General features: G+C 35.5%; 2 protein-coding genes across 3 annotated transcripts; both read left to right on the forward strand.

Annotated features, from left to right (window-relative positions):
• Positions 1-12,558: 12,558 nt before the first annotated feature.
• Positions 12,559-17,117, forward strand: LOC130963189 (uncharacterized). Of its 2 annotated transcripts, XR_009079804.1 has the most exons (3): positions 12,559-12,692; positions 12,805-15,205; positions 16,784-17,117. XR_009079804.1 is itself a non-coding variant. In XM_057889340.1 (2 exons), exon 2 carries the CDS (start codon positions 12,824-12,826, stop codon positions 15,008-15,010), a length of 2,187 nt encoding a protein of 728 aa, XP_057745323.1. In that variant the 5' UTR covers positions 12,559-12,692; positions 12,805-12,823; the 3' UTR covers positions 15,011-15,206. The 2 variants fall into 2 exon arrangements, 1 of the variants encoding a protein (XP_057745323.1); XM_057889340.1 differs by lacking the exon at positions 16,784-17,117 and having other exon boundaries at positions 12,805-15,206.
• A 2,671-nt stretch (positions 17,118-19,788) lies between these two features.
• On the forward strand, positions 19,789-21,440 carry LOC130973897 (lysine-rich arabinogalactan protein 19-like). Its single transcript, XM_057898586.1, has 2 exons — positions 19,789-20,425; positions 21,229-21,440. The coding sequence occupies exons 1-2, from the start codon at positions 19,789-19,791 to the stop codon at positions 21,438-21,440; spliced, it is 849 nt and encodes a 282-aa protein (XP_057754569.1).
• Positions 21,441-22,401: the final 961 nt, after the last annotated feature.

The following is a 22,401-nucleotide window of genomic DNA, read 5'->3' on the forward strand; positions in this document are numbered from 1 at the left end:
ACCTGAATCGTATCTATCGGTTAGGCGGCGTCGCCTATATTACTGGTTTCATTCATGAAAAGGTTAGTTTTTTAAATTGAATATTTGTAAAAAACAAGTAAGTTTGTGATGTTAAGTTGCTTAGAATTTTATTATATGTGCTACTGAGATTTTTAAACTACAAATAGTATTTAGAATAATGGTTTAGTGTTTTCCTGTAATTTTAAAAGTACAAATGTACGGTGGAATAGTTATTAACAATACTTAGTTAGAGTAGTGATTAACTAGATTAAAATTTTTTTAGGAGTTTAGATAAATCTAATTTAGGTTTTTTAATGTTAGATTAAATAAACAGTAAAAGTTTGAAAAAAATGTAAATTAGTTTAATTTTTTATATTTAATATAATTCCTAAACGTTAGGTTAATGAGTCAGTAGTTTAGTTTATTTTTAATTTATTAAAAATTAATTTAGTTTGGGTTGTTTAAATTTTTTATTAATTTAATTTAGTTTAATTTATCTAAAATTAATGTAATTTAATCCATAAATGTTAATTATTAAATTAATGTAATTTAATTTAGTTTAATTTTATACTTTATACTTTAGTGTATCACCAGTATTAAAGTTTATGTCCACTCGGATATGATTTTGTTAAAAAGGATCTGCATTATTTAATGGTCTTTTAGTGAATTAGTTTGTTACTTGTAATGGTTCTAAAATTTTTTTTTTTGTGCTACAGCCATATCGATGTATTACCAGCATGAGGAGACAGCATGATATGTTCCTGGAGTACAGCATCGCCCACGGCCAACACTCGACATTAATTTTTTTTTATGTCAAAGGATGGTAAAGACGGGGACCTATGGTTTCCAGGCACTCTACGAAGTTGGCACAAACATTGGACCAAGTGTCAGATGTTCCTAACAGACATCGAGTGGAGCGGAAATGTCATGTTGGTACATGAGCCAGTGATTGTGAGTGGAGGTGGCTCGATGATACGATTGACGCCATGGAGGGGAGGAGTCGAGGTCGTCGACGAGGTAGAGGGCGCGATCGAGAGGGAGAGATGGGTGGACATCGAGGTAGAGGTCAATGTATTATGAGAGGCGAGTAAAACGGTAGTGATGTTGGGGATGACGATGGGATTATAACACCCTACCACACAGAACTTTTTGCTTAAATCGTAAAACAGAAGTGGTGAGGTATTGCGACATCTAAAATAAAATATACATACATAATATAATTGAATGAATATAATATTCGAGGAGCCTTGAAGGGTGGTTAAGAAAAAAATCGCGAAAAGAAAAGCGCATTACACTCAAAGACGTAAAACCAGAAAAAGATAAGGGTAAGACATGAGTATATGCAAAGAGTCGAGTACCAAAATACAGAATATCAGGCTTCAGACGCAACTTGCGAAGCTAAAGAAAGCACTTAGTTCTCCAAAATAACCCAACATGCATAAAGAAAGCACCTAGTTCTCCAAAAAGCCTCTAAGAGGATTAAACATCATTTATTTATATATATACATAAGAGAATCTATGAATAGAAAATACATAACAAACAACTCCAAAATATAATTTTCCAACTTCGCTTGCCAGAGAAACCTCCAGATGCTCAATGAGGCACATCTCGACCTGCATCTGAAAACAACAACATAGATATAGAATGTGAACCGGAGGTTCTCAGCATAGTAATGATGCCCACATACATAGGTCCCGAAAAAGTCAGAGGCGATCCTAGGACTCCGACACTCAAATTTAAACCTTAAGTTTATAAATGGAGAACCAAAAATAGGGTAGGTTATCTAAGATTCTTGTTTCTAATTCCTTTCTAACTTAAACCCTAATTTCTGCCTTCCTCCAATCCTCCAAAACTCCGGTGCACAGACAAGCAATACAGACAAAGCAAACACAAGTAGGATACAGATATAGCAGATAGCAAATATAGCAGATAAGCATAATATTCATATAGGCAAGCCCAATTAATGCACAATCAAACGAAACACACATATGCATATGATGTATGTCTGCCCTATAGCTGATGAGTCTCATTTGTCGGTTATAAAGCCAACCCGACATGTCCGGTAGCTAACCCGAACATCGTCCTCTTGAAAACTGGTGAGCGATACAGTATCACGATCCTCACCTGTTGAGCGATAAACCACCTCGATCCACACCATCTACGGGCGGTAAACCACCTCGATTCCCACAGACATTTTCAATTGGAAAATAGTACACACGTGGGCGGTAAATAACCACGATCCCTACAAAATAATTTCTTATTAAATCTGGTGGGCGGTAAATAACCACAATCCCCACAAAACAATTCTATATCAAATTCATTCTCATCATCATTCAATTCATTCAACAATTATCATGATCACACCTCCCATTCCGTTCATCAATAATTCATACTCAATACATAATTCTCTTCTTAACTAAATAAAACTCAAAATATAATACTTTTCTTGATAAATTGAAACTCCAACGTAATACTTTTCTTAATAGATCAAGTTCCAAAACATAATGCATTTCTTTTATAAATCGAAGTCAAATAATATAATTCTTTTATCCATATTTGTCTAAATAATATTTCAAACCAAATCTCCAATTTTTATAAAAATTTTGGTAACATCTCCTTTAAAATTTGGATTTTGCCACCCTTCTCGGGTCCCAACTAAACCACCTTTCAAACCTTTTTCAAATTATTTCCAATAAGCCAAACCAATTACAATATCAAAATCATTTTCAACTCTCAATTCATTCATTATCCAATATATATATACATAACTCAATCAATCCTCAATCTTTCATCATCAATACTCACATTCATTAATAATCATTCATCAACTCCCATTAACAACTTTAATTAACATAATTCCTACAACCAACTCAACAAAATCATCATTCATATACTCATTCGCAATATAATTCCACGTTTCCATCAGGTTACTAGCATTAACATATTTTCACATTTTCAACCTATCCTATGATCATCTAGCCTATGTTTTCACAAAATATTATATATTATCTACGAGAAACGAAAGTCATACCTTAGCCGATTTCTTTCTAAGTTTGGAACACTTCAAAAACCTCTCATTTCACAAGTTTTAAGCTTTCAAACATTAATTTCTCAAGTTTAATTACCCGGATTTCATTCCAAACCGCCCAATTGAACTCCAAATCAACAATACCACAATCTAATTCACACAATATCACGATAATCATCATAGGGTTTACTAATTGAATAATTCACAAGGATTCAACAATTTCTTACCTTACCCATGGATAAAATGGACAAAGTCCAACACTATCCAATTGGTTTGGTCCGTTGGCCCGTTTTTAGGCCAAAACTTTTAAAATTAGTGTTAAAATTTGTATTTTAATTATTTCTTCCATTCTAAACTATTAAATTTAATTTTCTAATTTTTTAAATAATAATTAATTTATTGACTAATTATTTATTAATTTCGCGAATTTTACAGGTATGACAGCAATGGAGGTGATGATGAGGGTGGACCTGGAGGTGGTGGCAGAGGCGATGATAATGGGGGCAGTGGAGGTGATTTAGGGTTTGAATCTGATGCCGATGGAGGTGATGGGGTTTATGGAGGTGGTGGTGGAGGTGGTAGAGATCACGAGAATGCCCAGCTGAGAAGTGACGTGTTGCCATAAATGAGACAAGGAAAAAGACAATGACTCCGCATTTTCACCCTCTACTAGGATAAATGCGATAGGAACGATATTAAAATTTCCATCTTGAGCTATCGCAACCAACAAAGTTTTTCCATATTTGTCGTACAAATAGATGATGTCAATACTGGCCAACGGCTTACAATACTTGAATGCCTCGACGCGCGGTGAAAATAACCATAAAAGTCGGTGAAAAATGGCTGACTCTCATCAACCTGGCCTCCAACTCGCACATAACTCGTCTTCAGAACTGCGACACTACCTGACATTGTTATCTGCACACCAAGCACCTATCTTGGGAGCTCATTGTAGGCTTCCTCCCAATCTCTATATATATGCGCGACGGCCTTCTGCTTAGCCAACCACGCCCTCCTGTACATAGATTTGAATCCAAAATGTGCCTCAGTCGCATTCTGCAGAACCTTGACGGACATAGCCGCATCAGCTCTGATCATGGGAAGGATGAAAGCAGATAAATATCATATGATAGTCAAGCTTCCTGTGATCACTTGAGATCGAGGTCGCTAAATATGTATGAGGTCCGTTATACGATCTGATCTCCCAGATACCCTCCCGCCGCAGTAGAATGATCTGAATCAACCATCTGCAACTATTTCCGAACTCTTTGCACTTGTTATAGTACTTGTCATGGTCCAATTCCATCACTTTATACTCAATCCCACGACGGATGCTATAAGGCTTCACACATCAGACGACTTCTTCTTTATTCTGAAACTGCTGACTGACTTAGAACTCATCTAGACTTGCGGTGTCATGTGAATCTCTAGCACCAAATCCGGATTCTATATCCGGTAACCCCTCCAATCTCATCGCATCCAAGTCTAGAGCAGAAAAGTGCAGTGAGTACTACTGAGTTTCCAAGCTCGATGCTCCACCAGTCCCAACAGGAATACTCCTCCCTATATTATCATCGCTGTCATCATCAATTGTGGCAGACTCGACATCATCTTCATCCCCAAGGACAACTTCCACCACATTTGGTTCTCCAACTGCCCCAGAAATTGATATCATAACATGGGCATTTATGTTAGCACCCAGTTCTGCAGTCTCATCGCAGTGTAGATTACCTGCAAAAGATGGAGATGCCACCAAATATTCCACAGATGCAATTACGGACAGAGATGAAGACGCAACAACAGAGGTTGAACTGGAGGCCGCTGGAATTGGTATTGATTGATGATTTCAGTTCGATCCTCCTGAGCTAGAGACTACATCCACAACCTTGGCCAATAGTTCAGGGATTCTCACATAAGAAAACTGGCGATGATAATGAAATAAAACTTGTAGATTCTCGTCACTGTCTATCACAAACAAGTTGTACTTCATCCTTTCGCGAACTACATAAATCAAAATTTTGTAATATAACTTTTATATCCGTTTCATTTCTTGCAGACCCAATTTCTGTAGAACGGTATTCTAAAAATCAACAAAACTCATAGAAGCTCTAATAACGACACTCAACGGATCTTTATAAGAAAATTTTATACCCGATTATGTTTTTTTAAATGGTGCCTTTGTAGTGCACAAGAACTAGAAAACCTCTTCACTAACCATTGTGAATTTACCTCAATTCAACACTCTGATTCTATTTATATAGCACACGCTCCTTAAGTAAATCGAATTAAATCAGTTCGATTTAATCATATGCATTGCATTCTTAGTAAATTGAAGCTAAAAGCTTTGATTTTCCATGAGGAACTCCTTGTGTAAATCGAATCATATATATTCGAATTACATGTATTGGCCTTCCACAATGTAGATGGAATCATGTTGTTTTGAATTGTATAATACCCTAGTAAATCAAATTATATTGTTTCCATTTATATGAAATGAGTGTAAATCGAAATAACTTGCTTCGATTTACATAGAAATAAGGCATGCACGTAATGTTTTTTACTTTAGGGGATCCATGTAATTTTCTCCTCCAATTCATTTGTTCAAGTGATTTGTCCTAAAAATGACAAATGAATTTTCGCTCAATGATATAAGAAGTCTTCAAAGGACCATAAGTTAAGAAATATTTTAATAACTTCTAATTGGTTAAAAATTTTCATGTGTCACGATTATGATATTTATTGTGTCATGGTTAAAAAATTTTAGTATTATTGGCTGGACCTCTTGTATATAAGTTCAATTGACGTTGAGACGTCGTTTGTCTCATTAACCTTGGCGAGGTTAACAACCCTACCATGGTCAACCCCACTGTGGTGAAAAACTGAAAATAGCCATGAATCTATCTTGGTTGGCCAAGCCAAGAATGTACCTCTCTCAAAGAGCCTCAAGAAAAATAAGTACACAACTTATTTCATATTCAAATCAACTTCAACTTCATTTTACAAACAAATAGTACATGAGTTATTTATACTAGTGAGAAAAGGAAAAACTTTCATGACTTAAGCAATGTGGGACTAATAAATAACACAAAATAACTAACCTACTAACTCTACTTGCTCCCGCGTCATTCTTCCTGAGTTGGAAAGAACTTTTGCGAGAAAAGACTTGTGACAGTAGATGATCTGATTGGTGAATCCACACTAAAAGATCCTATTGGTGACTCCACACTAAAAACTTGCATTCACAAATCAGATAAAATTTTACAAGACCTGTGGTAGCAGACGATCTCATTGATGAATCCACACCAAAAGATCCCATTAGCAAATCCATGCCAAAAACCTACACCCATAAATCAAATAAAATTCTACTAAAGCAAGGTGAAGGCCGTGAAAACCGACCTTGCTCTGATACAAAATTGACTCCAGAACATCGTTTGAATCATCAATCTTGACGAGGTTAATAACACACTACAGTGAAAATAGGCATAAACCCACCTCGGTTAACCAAATGATACATGAGTTATTTATACTTGTGAGAAAAAGAAAAACTTTCATGATTTAAACAATATGGGACTAATACATAACACAAAATTCGCTATCCTAAGCAATATGGGACTTATATTCTTTTATTACAAGTAATTAATATAATTAATCTGCTAACTCTACTTACTCACATGTCATCAATACTACTTAACTAGTTCAATGAAAAGAAAAGCATATAATTTAATTGGAATAACACATGAATTTTTAGTGAATAATATAAGAAGTCTTTAAGATTGCGTTTGATTTTGAGAACATGGCAATACAAGACACTGAGAATATGAGAATATGACACCAGGACAGAGATACAAAAATTAATATTTTTATATTTTATTTAGTGATAAACTGAATATAAGATAGAACAAATAATAAAAAATATATTTTATTTTATTTTTTTAAAAAAATTGAGAATAAAAAATAAAATGATAAAAATATAATTATAAAAATTTAATAATGATAAAAAAATAAGTTATGTCTCCATTCAGTGTTTTCGTGTCCTTCTTATTAAAAATGATACAAAATATAATAATTCAGTGTCTCATAACACAATATCACTTTTCATGTCTCATCTGTCAAACACAATTTTGTATCTTTAAGTCCATGTCTCAGGAATAAACAAACGCAGCCTAAAAATTCACAGATTAAAAAAAATTTTCATAACTTTTAATTGGTTAAGAAATTTCATGTGTCACAATAAAAAAATTTCTTATGCCAAAGTTTAAGAAATTTTAGCGTTATTTTTGTTTCACATAATTTCTAATTGATTAAAAAATTTTTTATGTCACCACTAAGAAATTTTCTATGTCAAAATTAAGAAATTTTTTGTGTTACATTTAAAAAATTTTGGGATTATTTTTTTGATAAATTTTGTACAATTCAAAAACTCTTTCTCTTCTTATTCTTCTCCTTCTTGTTATTTTTTATAATTCTTATTGTTTCACAAAAATAATAAAAACAGAAAAAAATATAATAATACCAAAAAAAAAAGAAAAAAAAAAGAAAAACACAATAACATATAACAACAGAATGTCTAGAAAGAGAAAATACGCAAAGAATTATTATTTTTTAATTTCTCTACTATTATTATAAACAATTTTTTTAATTTTATTTTATGTATCATTTTGATGAGTCCCTTATTTATCATATTCATTGTCTTATGAAAAGTTTTCTTTTGGTTATTTGGAGTGAAAATCAACTTATTTGTAGTGTAATATATTTTAAGTTGTGAATTTTTTGGATGATTGTAACAGAGTATGCTTTCAAGGCTGTTGGGATCGAAATAAGTTTCAATGTAGTCCCTGAAGTTACACTCGAGCCTCATAGTAGTCCCTAAACTTAAAAATTTCTCAGAGTTATCCCCAAACTTGCACTCCGGGACTCAAAGTGGTCCTTCCGGCAATTTCAGCACACGTGGCGCAACCGGAAAGCTTAGCTGGCAGCGTTGATGACACGTGGGACTCACAACGGCTAGGCAGAGTAAACTCTTTCGACTCAATTTGGTCTCTCAGGTGAAGTTAAAACCCTAATCCCCATTTTTGAAGGCCACATTGTTCACTCTGCTGTCTCCTCGTCGGTGCTGTGTTCTTCTATTCTCCCTCTCTGAAGCCCGAAGGTTATGGCTAACACGAGCAATGCAATTAGGAGTTCGAACAACCCACGATCGTTTGGAAGCATCATGAGGAGAATGAACAGAAACAGAAAAGCTCGTTTGCCAAAAATGAAAAAAAAAAATTATGGGAAGCCTGGTTTCTCTGAAAGAGGTAAGCCAAAAATGAAAAAAATGTGATTCCTCTATTTTTTGATATTGTTGTTAATCTAATATTTCACAAAAGTTCAGGCCTTTTTTTTATTGTAATTGGTGGGTATGAACGCCTCTGTTCTGTTCTCTGTGCTAGGGTTTGATCACTACTGGCTTTTGTAGTGGTTTGGCCAAGAAAATTATAGAGTAGGAGTGTTTCTTGTGTTTTGATGATATGAAAATGTGTTCTTTATGTGTTAGGATTTACTGCTTTTAGTGGAGGAGTTTCCAAATTGTTAATGTGTTTCAGGACAATGACTCTGATCAATGAATTTGTTAAATAGAGTTTGCATGATCACAGTAGAAGTAAAGATCTTTTGGGAGTTGAAATTTTTTGTAACTCTGATAATGGATTCTGAATTTGACTGATTTACCTAATTGTCTTTCTTTGTATTGGGTTGGTTTAGTTAAACTGAATGTAATATGTAATGCTGTTTAGTTAAACTGAGTGTGTGATCATAAAGGATTCTTGCATACATAAGTTAGAGTAATATAAAGTAAGTTTTGCAATTGCTAATAAAGTTAACTTAGCTATTGGAATAGTCAAATTGTTTGATGAATTTGGTCTGGACTAGTGGATTAGTTGTGGGAAAGGGTATGTAATTTTGAATGGTTTGATCCACCAAGATTGAAGTTAGTGTCTAGAGAACTACTATCCTTAGTTACACCAAAATAATGTTCTTGATTTCACACTTTCTTATGTTCACATGACACAAATCATTAGCAACATGATCAAAATAAAGGTGAAATATCATATAATTTAACAGTTAACAACTAACAAAGTTAGGCACTCTATTCAATACCCCGATCCACAATAACCTTTTCTAATAAAAATTTTGAAAAAGAAAACCACAAAATAATAGAAGACTTAACTTATATTGTTAATTTGAATATAGTGATAATATAGCACAGTAAAATATTAGAGGGAGAAGGAGAAGTAGAAAAGCAAGAGAGTGGTGCTTTTGTTGCCAACTGTCAAGTAATGAAAAGGAGAGAGTGAGAGTGATGATGAAAATGGTAGAAGAAGATTAGGACTGAATCAATGCTATGATATGAAGAAGATAACAGATGCCATTTAATGAGCTTTCATTAACTACTATTTACCATTACTATTTCTACATGGTTTTTCTTGTTTCATCTCCACCTTCAGTGTTGTATGTTATTTTATTGTTTTTTAACCTCTCTAGTTAGTGATTACGTTAGCTCCAAATTTGGCAGATTTTCTTTATTTATGTGTGCCTGTTTTTGTTGGTAGTAAGTTGTAGTTGTATATATATATTTCCCTCAGTTGCAAAAGAAAAAAAAGGGTATTGGTGTTAGGTTTTGTGGGGAACTACACGGAGAGTGAAGTTTGGTGCCTGTCCTTGTGATTTATTTGCCAGTTTGATTTAAGGCACATATTGCTGATTATATATGCTGAATTAATCCTGGACTGATTATATGATGTTAATACACTGGGCTGTTGTTTATATATGTAGAATTAATCCTGGACTGATTATATGTTGCATAATGTTCTGTCAATCTATTGTTACTCATTTATCCTATTATGCATAATGTTCTGTAACAGTGTTGTGTAGGGATTAGTTTGATGTCACTTACATAAGTCTAGGGACTAGTTTGATGTCACTTGAACAAGTCTAGGGACTATTTTGATGTCACTTATATAACTGTAGGGACAGTTTTGCTGCCCGAAAACAACTATCTGACCCCTTCTTTGGTATCTGAAACAGGGCCTTATAAATGCAGTTAAGGAGATTTTTTCAGATGTCCATCACAGATTCTGTGTTTGGCATCTGTGGAAGAACTTCAATAAGTAATGGAAGGATCTCCAGCTTAGAGGGCTACTTTGGGATTGTACAAGGTGTACTAGCCAAGATGGCTTCCTTGATATCATCAAAAAGATTGAAAGGGTTAATAAGGAAGCTTGGGAGTATTTGAACAAGTGGCCCTATGCAAGGTGCAACACAGAAAACTGCTACAAGGCTTGCAAATTTCATGAAGTTTGTGCCCAACCCTGGATTCAAGGCACCCAAACACAAAAAATGAAGATTAGGATGATTATGTTTAGGAAAAGCAGGCTATTTTTTTGTATCTATTTTGCTGATGTTATTTACAATGCCTAAAACATTGTCTCAATTTTGGGAATTTTAGTATTTGAATTTTATCAGGTCAATATGTCAACAACTTTGATATACTTGGTGTTTTGGCTCTATAATGTCTTTTTTGAATCAAACATTACCAATATGAATTATGAATTATGACTATATTGAATTGAGTTTTCTCAGCCTTTTGTTTATATCTTATCATCTGTTACAGACTTAAGAGTAGTTCAAATCCTGTCTATTTCTATTTCATTGAAAAGAAGTCCAGGAACAAAAGTATGCATATAATCAAACACTTTAATTTCCATTTCTTTCAAACAAAAGGATAGGAACAAGTACATGAACAAGGAATGCATATAACGTGCATGTCATTTATTTTTTACTAGATACAGTTGACCCTATTGTCTATCCAGCTTTAATACAAGAACACCAATTACAGTCAGCAGCATGAACACAAACATCAAAATTTCCTCCATTTTTAGAACCATAATTTCAGCTTCTAATTTACCAAATTTTCAAGCCATCTTCATCTTCCATTCTTCATCATCATCTGAATGTTTTGTTCTATTATCACATGGCATGGCATCTTCCAAAACTTTATCAACCCACATAAACAATCCACACCATTTCTTACCCACAGTCTGCACATAAAAAAAATTTCAATAAGCAAAATTTATATCCATAAATACAGCAATCAACAACAATAATACTTACATTATAGTTCGGACAACCTAGGAACGGTCTCCCTGCATTAGAATCCGTCCCTGACCACCGCAGCACCGGTCTCGACCCGCAGGCACACCATTCTGGCAAACGAGCTTCTCTGTTTTTGTTCATTCTCCTCATGATGCTTTCAAACGATTGTGGGTTGTTCGAGCTCCCAATTGCATTGCTCGTGCTAGCCATAACCTTCGGGCTTCAGAGAGGGAGAATAGAAGAATATAGCACCGACGAGGAGACAGCAGAGTGAACAATGTGGCCTTCAAAAAAGGGATTAGGGTTTTAACTTCACCTGAGGGACCAAATTGAGTCGGAAGAATTTACTCTGCCACATCAGCTAGCCGTTGTGAGTCCCATGTGTCACCAACGCTGCCAGCTAAGCTTTCCGGTTGCGCCACGTGTGCTGAAATTGCTGGAAGGACCACTTTGAATCTCGGAGTGCAAGTTCGGGGATGACTCTGAAGAACTTTTAAGTTTAGGAACTACTATGAGACTCGAGTGCAACTTCAAGAACTACATTGAGGCTTATCTCTGCTGGGATCACCTCAACTGGTGTACGAGAAAATAAATAACTTCTTAAATGATATATTCTGAAGTTCACTTTTACTTTATCTTATTGGAATAGCTTTATCAACTGATGCTAGGATATTAGTTTAGCAAGCAAGAAATGAAACTGCCGAGTTTCGATTTAGATTTGAATATGAGATGCCAGTAGATATATTGGCTAAATGGTAAGTAGTACAGTTTTAAAAAGAATATTCAGCCACTAAAATAAATTATTAGCTACTTATTTCTTTGTTATATTTGTAATTAAAAATGTTAGTATTCTTTTATGAAATTGTCAGCTTTCAAATTCTTAATTTATTTTTTAATTTTGATATTTAATTTTTATTAATATACAAGTAAATATAAAAATATTTTTAATATTAGATTTAATTTTAATTTTATTTTGAGTTTTATAAAATAACACATAAATATTTGTGAAGTATATGTTATAAATAATAATTTAAAAAAAATTATTTTTTAATACTTAATTTTAGTTTAATTAAAATTTAATATTATTTAATTATTTCATCAACATAGTTATATAAGTTATAAAATTTTATTAATTCTTTGTCAAAATAATATCGTATTTTTAAGATGATATTGATTTTATTTTATTAATTAATTTTAATACAAATTTTAATTTTAAATCATTTATTTTTTAAAAATATTAGAAATAATATTTTAAAAATACTCTATTAAAAATATTTTAAAATTAATATTTAATTTTTATTAATATATTTATAAAACCTTACATTTTAATTTTATTTTTCTTTAATTATGATCAGCTCAATTACGGTTCGAAAAACTGTGATGTTCAATTGTTCACTCTTTGGACCGAAAAAAAACATTAAAAAAGGGATTAGATTAGTTGACAACTTTCCAGATTAGGGTTTGAGTCTCCCCGACTCTTCTCTTCTTCTTCAACACACTGCGCATGCTCTCTCTTCTTTGCACTCTCTGGTAAGATCTCTTTCTCTCTCTATCAATACGCTGCGTTTTGATCTCATTCTTTTTTTTTTCTACTCTCAACCCTAACAATAATCTCTCTCTCTCTCTCTCTCTCTCTCTCCAGATTTCAAGATAACTCAAGAATGGAGGAAGGCGAAGGCGGGGATCCCATGGATCAGTTCCACCGTAACGAGGCTATATCCGCCGTCGCCGACGAGGGTTTCTTGGGCGAGGAAGACGACGACTACGAGGACCTTTACAACGACGTCAATGTCGGTGAGGGCTTCCTCCAATCGCTGCGTAAAAACGACGATCTAGCGTTTCGAAACGACGATGCCGTTCAGGACAACAGCAAGAAGCCCCAACAAGAAGCTGTCGCTGGGGTTTCGATTCCTGGTGTAGGTGGTGGTGGTGAGGGACCCGGTGGTGGTGGTGGTGGTGGTGGTGGTGGTGGGGCTGTGGATGGTGCTTCTAGGGTTTCTGGGTTTCAGAATCAGGGGTTTAGAGGGAATGATTTGGGTGCAAAACAAGGTACTGGTGGATCTGGAATTAGGGTTGAGTTGGGTCAGCCATCTGGGAAAGTGAGTGAAATTGAGGATCGGAGTGGAAATGGTGCTGGTGTTGGTGGTGGTGGTGGTGCTGCGGTGCAAGGGATTGGACAGCAGCCTCATGGTGGTGGTGGTGGTGTTGTGGGCTCCGTTGGGAATGAGGGTTTGGCCAGGCAAAGTGGTGGTGGCGGTGTTGGAGTTGCAGCTGGAGGAGATGTTAATAGGATTGGTGGGAATGGGATCGGGAACAGTGTGGGTGTAGTTAATACTATTAACACTGGTGGACCTGGACCTGGACCTGGACCTGGTGGTCCGGTGGGTGCTGGCAGTGCTGTTGCTCCTGGTGGTGGCGGCGGCGGAGGTACCATATTGTTTGTGGGTGATTTGCATTGGTGGACTACCGATGCTGAACTGGAGGCTGAGCTCTGTAAGTACGGCCCTCTCAAGGAGGTGAAGTTTTTCGATGAGAAAGCTAGTGGGAAATCTAAAGGGTATTGCCAGGTTGAATTTTTTGATCCTGCAGCTGCCACTGCCTGTAAGGAAGGCATGAATGGGCATATGTTTAATGGAAGGCCTTGTGTTGTTGCCTATGCTTCGCCTTTTACAGTTAAGAAAATGGGTGAAGCTCAGGTGAATAGGAACCAGCAGATGAACCAAACAGCAGCTCCTCAGGGAAGGAGGGGGCCTGCTGAGGCAGGGGCTAAGCCCGCTGGGAGTAATATTACAACTGGCGGTAACTACCAAGGTGGGGATGCAAATAGAGGTTATGGAAGGGGTAACTGGAGAGGGAATAATCCTGGGATGGGTAATAGGGGGCCTGTTAATCCTATGAGGAATCGAGGAGGTGGTATGGGTGGTAGAGGTATAATGGGAAATGGTGGGAATGGATTTGGACAGGGCATGGGTGCTACACCTCCTATGATGCATCCTCAGTCAATGATGAATCAGGGTTTTGATCCTGCATTTGGTGGTCCCATGGGTAGAATGGGTACCTATGGAGGCTTTCCTGGTGCTCCAACACCTCCATTCTCTGGCATTTTGCCTTCATTCCCTGGTGTTGGAGGTGTTGGTTTGCCTGCACCCCATGTTAATCCTGCCTTTTTTGGAAGAGGGATGCCTGTGAATGGCATGGGGATGATGCCTGGAGCTGGTATGGATGGACCTAATATGGGAATGTGGTCTGATCCCAATATGGGTGGATGGGGTGGTGAAGAGCCTGGTGGCGGCAGGGCTGGAGAGTCAAGTTATGGGGAGGAAGCTGCATCGGATCATCAGTATGGTGAGGCAAGTCATGATAGAAGTAACTGGCCTAATTCTATGAGGGAAAAAGATAGAGGTTCGGAAAGGGACTGGTCTGGCACATCTGAGAGGAGGTACAGGGATGATAGAGATCAAGGATATGAGAGAGATGCACCCAGAGAAAAAGATGTGGGCCATGATCATGAATGGTCCGAAAGAAGGCATCGTGATGACAGGGACATTGGTCGAGAAAGATCTCGAGACCGTGATAGGGAAAAGTCTAGAGACCGCGATCGTGACCGTGATCGTGACCGCGAAAGGGATCGTGAACGAGATCGTGATCGTGACCGGTACAGGGAAGACAGGGACAAATATGCAGATCATCATAGGTACCGTGATCGTGAAGCAGAGCATGATGATGAATGGGAAAGGGGGCGGTCGTCGAGGACACACAGCAAATCACGGTTATCTCAAGAGGAGGAACATCATTCTAGGCCCAGAGATGCTGATTATGGGAAGCGGAGGAGGATGACCTCCGAGTAGTTTTATATGCTGCCTTATTATTTTTCCATTGCAGAAGGAAAGAATAGTAACTGAGAAGTAATGGTTTGTCGTGCCTTTTCGGGATTCTTCGGTTGTGCTCCTCTGGTCCAGAAGTTGTTGAGCATCTGTTCCATTTCAATCACTTGTTCTGATTGCTTCTTGTTAGGAGCATGGCTTTGGTTATCTTCGAGGAAGGTTAGTTTTGGTACTATAATTCTTTATATGCCTGAGGTATTTTAGCTTGTGACATATGTGGTTGATTTGCGTTTTTTAACTACTAGTAGTTTAGTGCTAATGTCCTTTACAGACTTGATTCGGTCTACTTTATCTTCAACTCAACTAATTGTCTGCCAAGACTTGGTTTTAACTGTAGATGACTATAGACTAGAGAGGTGTTGAGTATTCTGTTGAATAAGCATCTGTAAGATTAACTCATTGAAATGTAGGTCAATTATCAATAAAAGCCCAGGAAACCTAGAAATGAAGTGGTAACACAACCAAACGAGAAGCCTAACAAATTCTTATTTGTAGGTTCTATTGGAATCAAGTATTAATTTTCATAGTTTCACGTATTGCATTCTCTAGTTAAAATTGCATTGCGTTATTTCTTTTGTTCATCTGTGCTCTTCTTTATTCACATAATCCCCCTTATGCCTTTCTGTAAGCTATATTCTCAATAAATCTTTCTAGTACTATTCTGGATATGTTCTCCAGTTCCGTATATAAGGCTGTAGTGTTTGATTCTCTTCCTGAATCTATGTGCTCTTGTGATGCCATGTAAACTTGATTGTTTGTCGTGATAAGTTAATGGTCAAGCATGTCTCCTCTTCAAGACCAGGATGCTTAATTTCTGGATTAATTGTAAATTTGTATTTCATCTGCTAAAAACACTCTGGTTCTCATGTTTTCATTTATTAGTTAATTTCTGCAAACTACAGGAATTTATGATATCTTGCAAGCATATAATCATTCTGTTTAGGAGCATATATACATGCATGTTGGTAACTAGCTTGCTATAGGAACATACATACAGTATGCTTGAATATGTGGTCGATTTTTCATTTTTTGATTATGTGATCACATGGTATCAAGCTAGCCAAGCAATTCACTATATTTATCCTTTCTCCTATTTTTGATTGGTTGGCTGGGTAAAAAATAATGCTAGATATGTGGTTAGTGGAACATGTGTATGTATATTTGATTTCAGTGGAAGACATCTGATATTGTGGTAAGTAGATTATATATATACAAACACTAATGTTTTAAAATAGGCTGCAGTAGTATAGGTTCTTAGAGTTGGTAAACCCTGTTTTTCTTTTGGTGAGATGCTCTCTTAAGAAATACACAAGGCAAAAGGATCTTTGGGACATGAATATGAGAAAATGGTTGAAAAATGTCTCCATATGGTCACACATTCATGTGTCAAAAAATGGAGCATTAAATTCTTGGCTTAGATTTTTGAATTGTTTTATTTATTTGTTTCAAGAATCATATTCATTTAGCATTTCTAGAAAAATTGAAGTTATTTGCATTTCTGTGGCAAAAAAATTCTTGGGTTGCAGCTATCTGAAACTGAAAGGTGTAGTTTGTTTGTGGATTTAGAGGGCAAAACTTGACATAACATAAAGGTTATTTGCTTTGGTGGAATTGCACTGCCTACCTTTTTTTTTTTGTGGTTTTTTAGTCACTTGATAAGAATTAAACTTGTATTTTGCTGCTTCATGTTAATGCCTTCTGAATTTCGATTATTTTTTATTATCCTATGTTATGTAGGAACAAATGTGTTGAGAAAGGAAACCGGTCATTCAAACTCTGGGTTGCTGTGGGGGATAAACAATCAAGCCTTCAATATTGCTCCTTTTTATTACAAAGAGAAGTGGAACATTTACTATGAACTTTTTAGCTTTTGATTTGAGTTTATGTTTTAGTTATTAGCACATGAAAAGAAAAACCGAAGTTGTTGATGTAATGGGTTTAACTTGCTGAAGTCTGTAATGTAGAAGACTGCTTAGAACTTATGTTTGATTGATGTATTAGGATTTAGCACAGGATGTTGCTATTGTGCCCCGTTTCTGATTGGCTCGCTGTTGTATCATTTTTTTTCCCACTTTTTTGTTTTGGGTGTTTTGTTTCCCTAACATATTGTTAGTATACTAGTTGAGCATGCAAATATTGTGTATGATGTAGAGAGCTAACCATTCTATTAAGGTAATCACTCGAAGCTGTAGAAGTTGTATATAATCTTGTCTTGTAGATTTTTTATTTTTTGGGTGGGGTTTAGTCATGTTTTGTATTTCATGATGTCATGTAAATATATTTTTTTGGGGGTTTTGATTCATGTAAATATTGATATTTACTTCTTTTTTTTAAATAAAGGTCCAATCCAGCTCAAGTTCTGATTTGTTTTCTTATCTTGTTATTTAGTTAGTGAAATGGAATCCATATGTTTAGATTTTGAGGGCTTCATTGTGTTTATGTCTGTTGTCACACTCACTTCCTGACTCTTCAGGAAATATAGTTTAGTAAGAAAGTCCATTAACTTTTGATTTTTTTTTCCCATCTATTTTGTATCCCCATCTTAAAGCATTAGAGATTTAGAGTTGTAAATCTTGTTTTCATATGCCCCTTTTCATGAAATATATTTTTGTAGAGTCCATTTAAATTCATTCAGATAATTGCCCCTGGCTCATGTTCTTTCCTAATTCATTGTTTTTCTCCCCTTTATAAGAAATCCTATTTCAAACAGTTGCATTTATTATTTTGCTTTGCTTTTTTCCATCAGAAATGTGGGTTGAATTTTCCTCTTAAAAGTAGAAAGTATAAACCATTAAAGGAAGTGAATTTACACCTCTGCTTGTTATCCTATGTGCTCTGTTATGCTTTCTATTGAAATGATGTGTTTTTATGCCGGTAGGTTTATGTTATTTCAATGCTAGATGCCTAGATATTTTATTTAACCTTATTTTTTGGCTGTAGGCCTGTGGCACTGAGTTGCTCGACGGTTTTTAATTTGATAATTCTTAACCTTGCAATCAAGTAACATGCTCTCTACGATATTTGTTCTTATTCCATACATATGATTCTTTTATCATAAAAATATGTTGTGGCACCGTGAGAGTCTCTCAATTATCCATAGGGAAAACTTTGGAGAGAAACTAGAAGAGAGAATACAAGATAAAAAATGCGATAGTCAATTCAAAATCTTAAAGTTTAAAGTGTTAATGGGTTTTATATTTTAGAGTAAAGTATCGTTTTTGTCCTCAACGTTTAGGGTAAGTTTTATTTGTATCCCTAACGTTTAAATCGTCCTATTTGTATCCTTAACGTTTATAAAAGTGATTCAAATGTTATCCTACTATCAATTATACAAACAAATCAGATTATATTTTTCAGTTATTCTCACTTGAATGTATTCATTCTCAATTAGGTCTTACTTGGATGTGTTCAATTTTAATATTATACTTATTATTTGTGTTTAGATTCAATTATGTCTCTAGAAAAGTGAATTATGTAAATGTGGTAGGAATTAGTTTTAACTTTTGATGAGCTATTTTTTGGAGTAGATCATTGATTTTATTCTAGACATTTGTATTCTAATTTCAAGAAAAGATTTTTAAAACTCAAACTAAAGCGTTCATGATGTGTAATTGACGGTAGGATAACATTGAATCACTTTTACAAACGTTAGGGATATAAATAGGACGATTTAAACGTTAAGGACACAAATAGAATTTATCCCAAACATTAGAGACAAAAACAAACTTTACTCTATATTTTATAATCTGATCACTTATTTTTCTTTGATGTGAGACTAATTCTTCATATTTTCTCACACTTGTTTTCTTAACAAAATAATATTGACTATAAAAAGATCTAATATATGTATATAGCAAGTTTTATCATTCGATACTCTATTGGCTATCAATTTTAAGACAAAATTAAGTTACTAATACATGAGGGTAAAAGATTATTTTATATGTGATATATTAATATTTCTTATTCTCGTCTTTTCTTCAAAACATCCATAGTCTAAAAAACCTTTTTTGGGTAACACCCATATCCACACCAAAATAAGTGTTCAATTGTTTAGGGAAGAAAATGGACTTAAAACGATACAAACAAGTGACATCACATCTCAAGTTGCAACTAGTGTTAACAAAAATTTGTTATACTATCTAGTATCTACTTAATCCAATACTAACAAGTTATTGCTTTATTTGTTTTTTTAATTTCTAGAAATATTTCGTAAGTCATAAATCCCCAATTTATTGACATTTGCATTAGTTTTAATTTAAATATCATTACATAATTTCCATGTTAAATTTTTTCCCCTCCAAAAGTTTCTTTCAAGCTCCATTACTGGATAATTGACACTGTTATTAATAACATTATGAATAGATATAATCCAATTCATTTCATTCCTGGAAATGTAATTCGAAGAAGACAAAAATCTCTTCTATGCTAATAAACAGACACATCCAGTCATCGATTGGCGAGTGGCGATTAACCCTGTAAGGCTGTAACCCAGCAGGTCATATCCCTCCACTACTCAACGGCTATGTTACCGGCTATAGCCAGTGAACCATCACAACGGTAACATTTTACTTAGTTTGCTAACACTATATATACATTTCTCACTTCATCAAATGTACTTCCAAGTCTCAACTCAACACAAAAATAAAAAACAAACAAGAACACTTTCCAACTTCACATATTCATATTCATATTCATTCATCCTCGTACTTCTCGAAAGGGTGAATCTCAAAAAGAATCCAAAGATGTTGAGTAAGAGATTGTTGTTGCTTCCACTGTTCCTTCTTTCTGTGTTGTTGTTTGCCGGTTCCGTTTCGGTTCTCGCAGACAATAATGCTCCTTCTCCTTCGCCGAACTCGTCTTCCGCAAATTCTCCGGCGTCTCCTGTTCCGGCACATTCACCGGCGAAGCCACCATCTGCATCGTCACCAACTTCGCAATCTCCGGCAGTTTCACCATCCGGATCATCATCTTCTTCTTCTTCGTCGCCGGCAGCGGCACCTACTTCGAAGTCTCCGGCGCCGTCATCGGTTTCTCCGGCACCAAGCCCTTCCAAGAACGGGTCTCCGCCACCAGTACCGTCTCCGGCTACTCCTCCACCGACTGTTCAGACTCCGGCGGTGACTCCTGTGCGTGCTCCACCGGTGACAGAGGTTCCGGCAAGTTCTCCAGCAGCGACACCAGTGTCGTCCGCGGGAATTCCTTCGAGTTCGGCCGCTCCGGCAGATTCACCAGTGACAATACCGTCTAGCAGTGCCGGGCCTGTGACGGCGCCGGCGAGTTCTTCGCCCGAAACTTCGCAGGGTCCGGCCAGCGATGATTCGGGTTCAATTTCAAGTTTCGGGGCTCCGATTGTGTTGGGTGGCATTGCCGTTTGGATCGGTTTGGTTATCTAAGGCAGAAAGAGGAGGATGTGTTGCTATTTTTGTAATATTTGTGGGTTTTTTAGCAATTATTTTTTTATTATTATTTGTCACATTGTTGGATAAATAATTCCTTCAATTTTGTTGTTCAATTCCTTGAACTTGGTTATTCAACGGAGAATGCATTATGCACATTAAAGCGTTTTTTTTTAAACGAATGAAATTTGAAAAACAACACAAAAGTGCAAAAATTATCCCAAAAGCATGCAAAAATTTATCTTTTCAAGAAAATATTTTTTTTTTTCTTAACATTTTAAATAGATTATACACAAAACTTTTTATTCCACTCACAAAAATGCTTCTTCATTGTAAAGTTCAGAATAATTTTGTAAATTAAAATCAAACTTTTAACCCATACAAAAAACCATATAAAAAAAGAAATTCTCGATAATATCTTTAACTTATCGAGTTAAAAAATATTAAAAAAATTAATTTTTTAATACATAAATAAGTAAAAGTTCATATATATATTTTTTGAAAACATTGAAAAAGTAAAAAAATTCAAAAGAGTTAGAACACTGATTATTTTCTTTGGGTAATACCCTTTTATAGCCTTTAACTCATCTTAATTATCTTTCAAGTCCCTATCCATTAAAGAAAATGGACAAATCAATCCCTACAATCGGTTGACAAACCGTTGCAAGAAACTTCAAATGATTATAGTGACTAAACTTCTTTCTTGAAGGATAAAAACTCATCTTCTTCTCTTCTCCTCTTCTTCTCCCTTTCTATTTCCTCTTCTTCTCCTTTCTCTTTGGCCAGTCACCATCATCTTCACCACCATCACCGCGGCACCACCATCATCGAACCAGCCTCTCTTTTCTTCTTCTTCTTCCTTTCCTATTCCTACGACGTGCCCTGCTTCTTCACCATTCCCTCATTGCTGTTGCCTTCGCCGATTTGAGGATGAGACTTCGCTACTGCTTCCGCCTCTTTGCACTGTAATAGTCTCTGCCACGTGGCTTTTGTCATAGTTCTTCTACTCCCTATTCTTCTGCGCCGTAGCTAGCTTGCATTTGTTCTGTCTTGTTTTACGGTAGTTGTCATTCTAACTCCATGGAACTGATGCCGCCGGAGTTTCTGGTGCCATTGCTGCCGCCGTCCCTGCATCTTGCTTCCTTTTTCTATGTCGCAGTCTCTGAGTTGTCAAATCGCCACTGCTGTTGGTCGCTGAAGCTGCACCATAGAAACTGCCAGCTACCATTACCCAATCTCACAATCTTTGCCAGCTAATTACTTTGATATCTTTAATGAAATTAAATATTATTCTCTCAAATCTTAGGTTATGCGATTATGATGAAATTAGTGAACTTAATTGTGTTTGTTCTGTTGATTATTGATTGTATGATTATCATAATCGTAAATGAATATGATTGAGATTTATGTTAACCACAAGGGTATAGTAAGCTTGGCTATATTATAGGTTGGAATTTTGAAGGAGGAGGAGGAGAAACTGGAGGAGAAGGAACCAAAGAAGAAGAAGAAGGGACAAGGAGGAATTTTTAGTCCCTGTGACTATTTATGGGTGACACATGGCACTGTTACCTAACATGTCAGCGGTAACCTTTTGTCATTCGATAGTAGGAGTTGATCTATCAATTTTTCTTAGGGATGGAGCATAATTGATGTTTAAGTATGATTAAGATGCCTGTGATCCCTCGGATAAATAGTCAGAGGTCGAAAATGATATTTACTTTTTTGTTAAAAGCCCCTCAATCATACTTCTAGAGTCCAAAAGTATTATACTAAATGTCCTCAAAATATTTTTACAAAAATATTAATCATTAAATATATATTTTTCAAAAATATTTTAGAAATTAGATTTTAATTTTTTTTCTAAATAAGATTAGAAAAATAAGACAATTTTATCGTTAAAATTTGTAATTTTGTGCTACGGAAATATTTTTTTGTGATGTTTTTTATGAAAAGGTTTAG

Source organism: Arachis stenosperma, chromosome 1 (genome assembly GCF_014773155.1).
Source record: "Arachis stenosperma cultivar V10309 chromosome 1, arast.V10309.gnm1.PFL2, whole genome shotgun sequence".
NCBI lineage: Eukaryota > Viridiplantae > Streptophyta > Magnoliopsida > Fabales > Fabaceae > Arachis > Arachis stenosperma.

What these genes read in the sequence shown, in the direction of transcription:
- LOC130963189 (XM_057889340.1), top strand. Translation starts at nt 12,824, where the DNA reads ATGGAGGAAGGCGAAGGCGGGGATCCCATGGATCAGTTCCACCGTAAC.
- LOC130973897 (XM_057898586.1), top strand. Translation starts at nt 19,789, where the DNA reads ATGTTGAGTAAGAGATTGTTGTTGCTTCCACTGTTCCTTCTTTCTGTG. An exon ending in TGGCATTGCCGTTTGGATCG is followed by an intron (nt 20,426 to 21,228) that starts GTTTGGTTATCT and finishes CTCTTTGGCCAG; the next exon opens with TCACCATCATCTTCACCACC.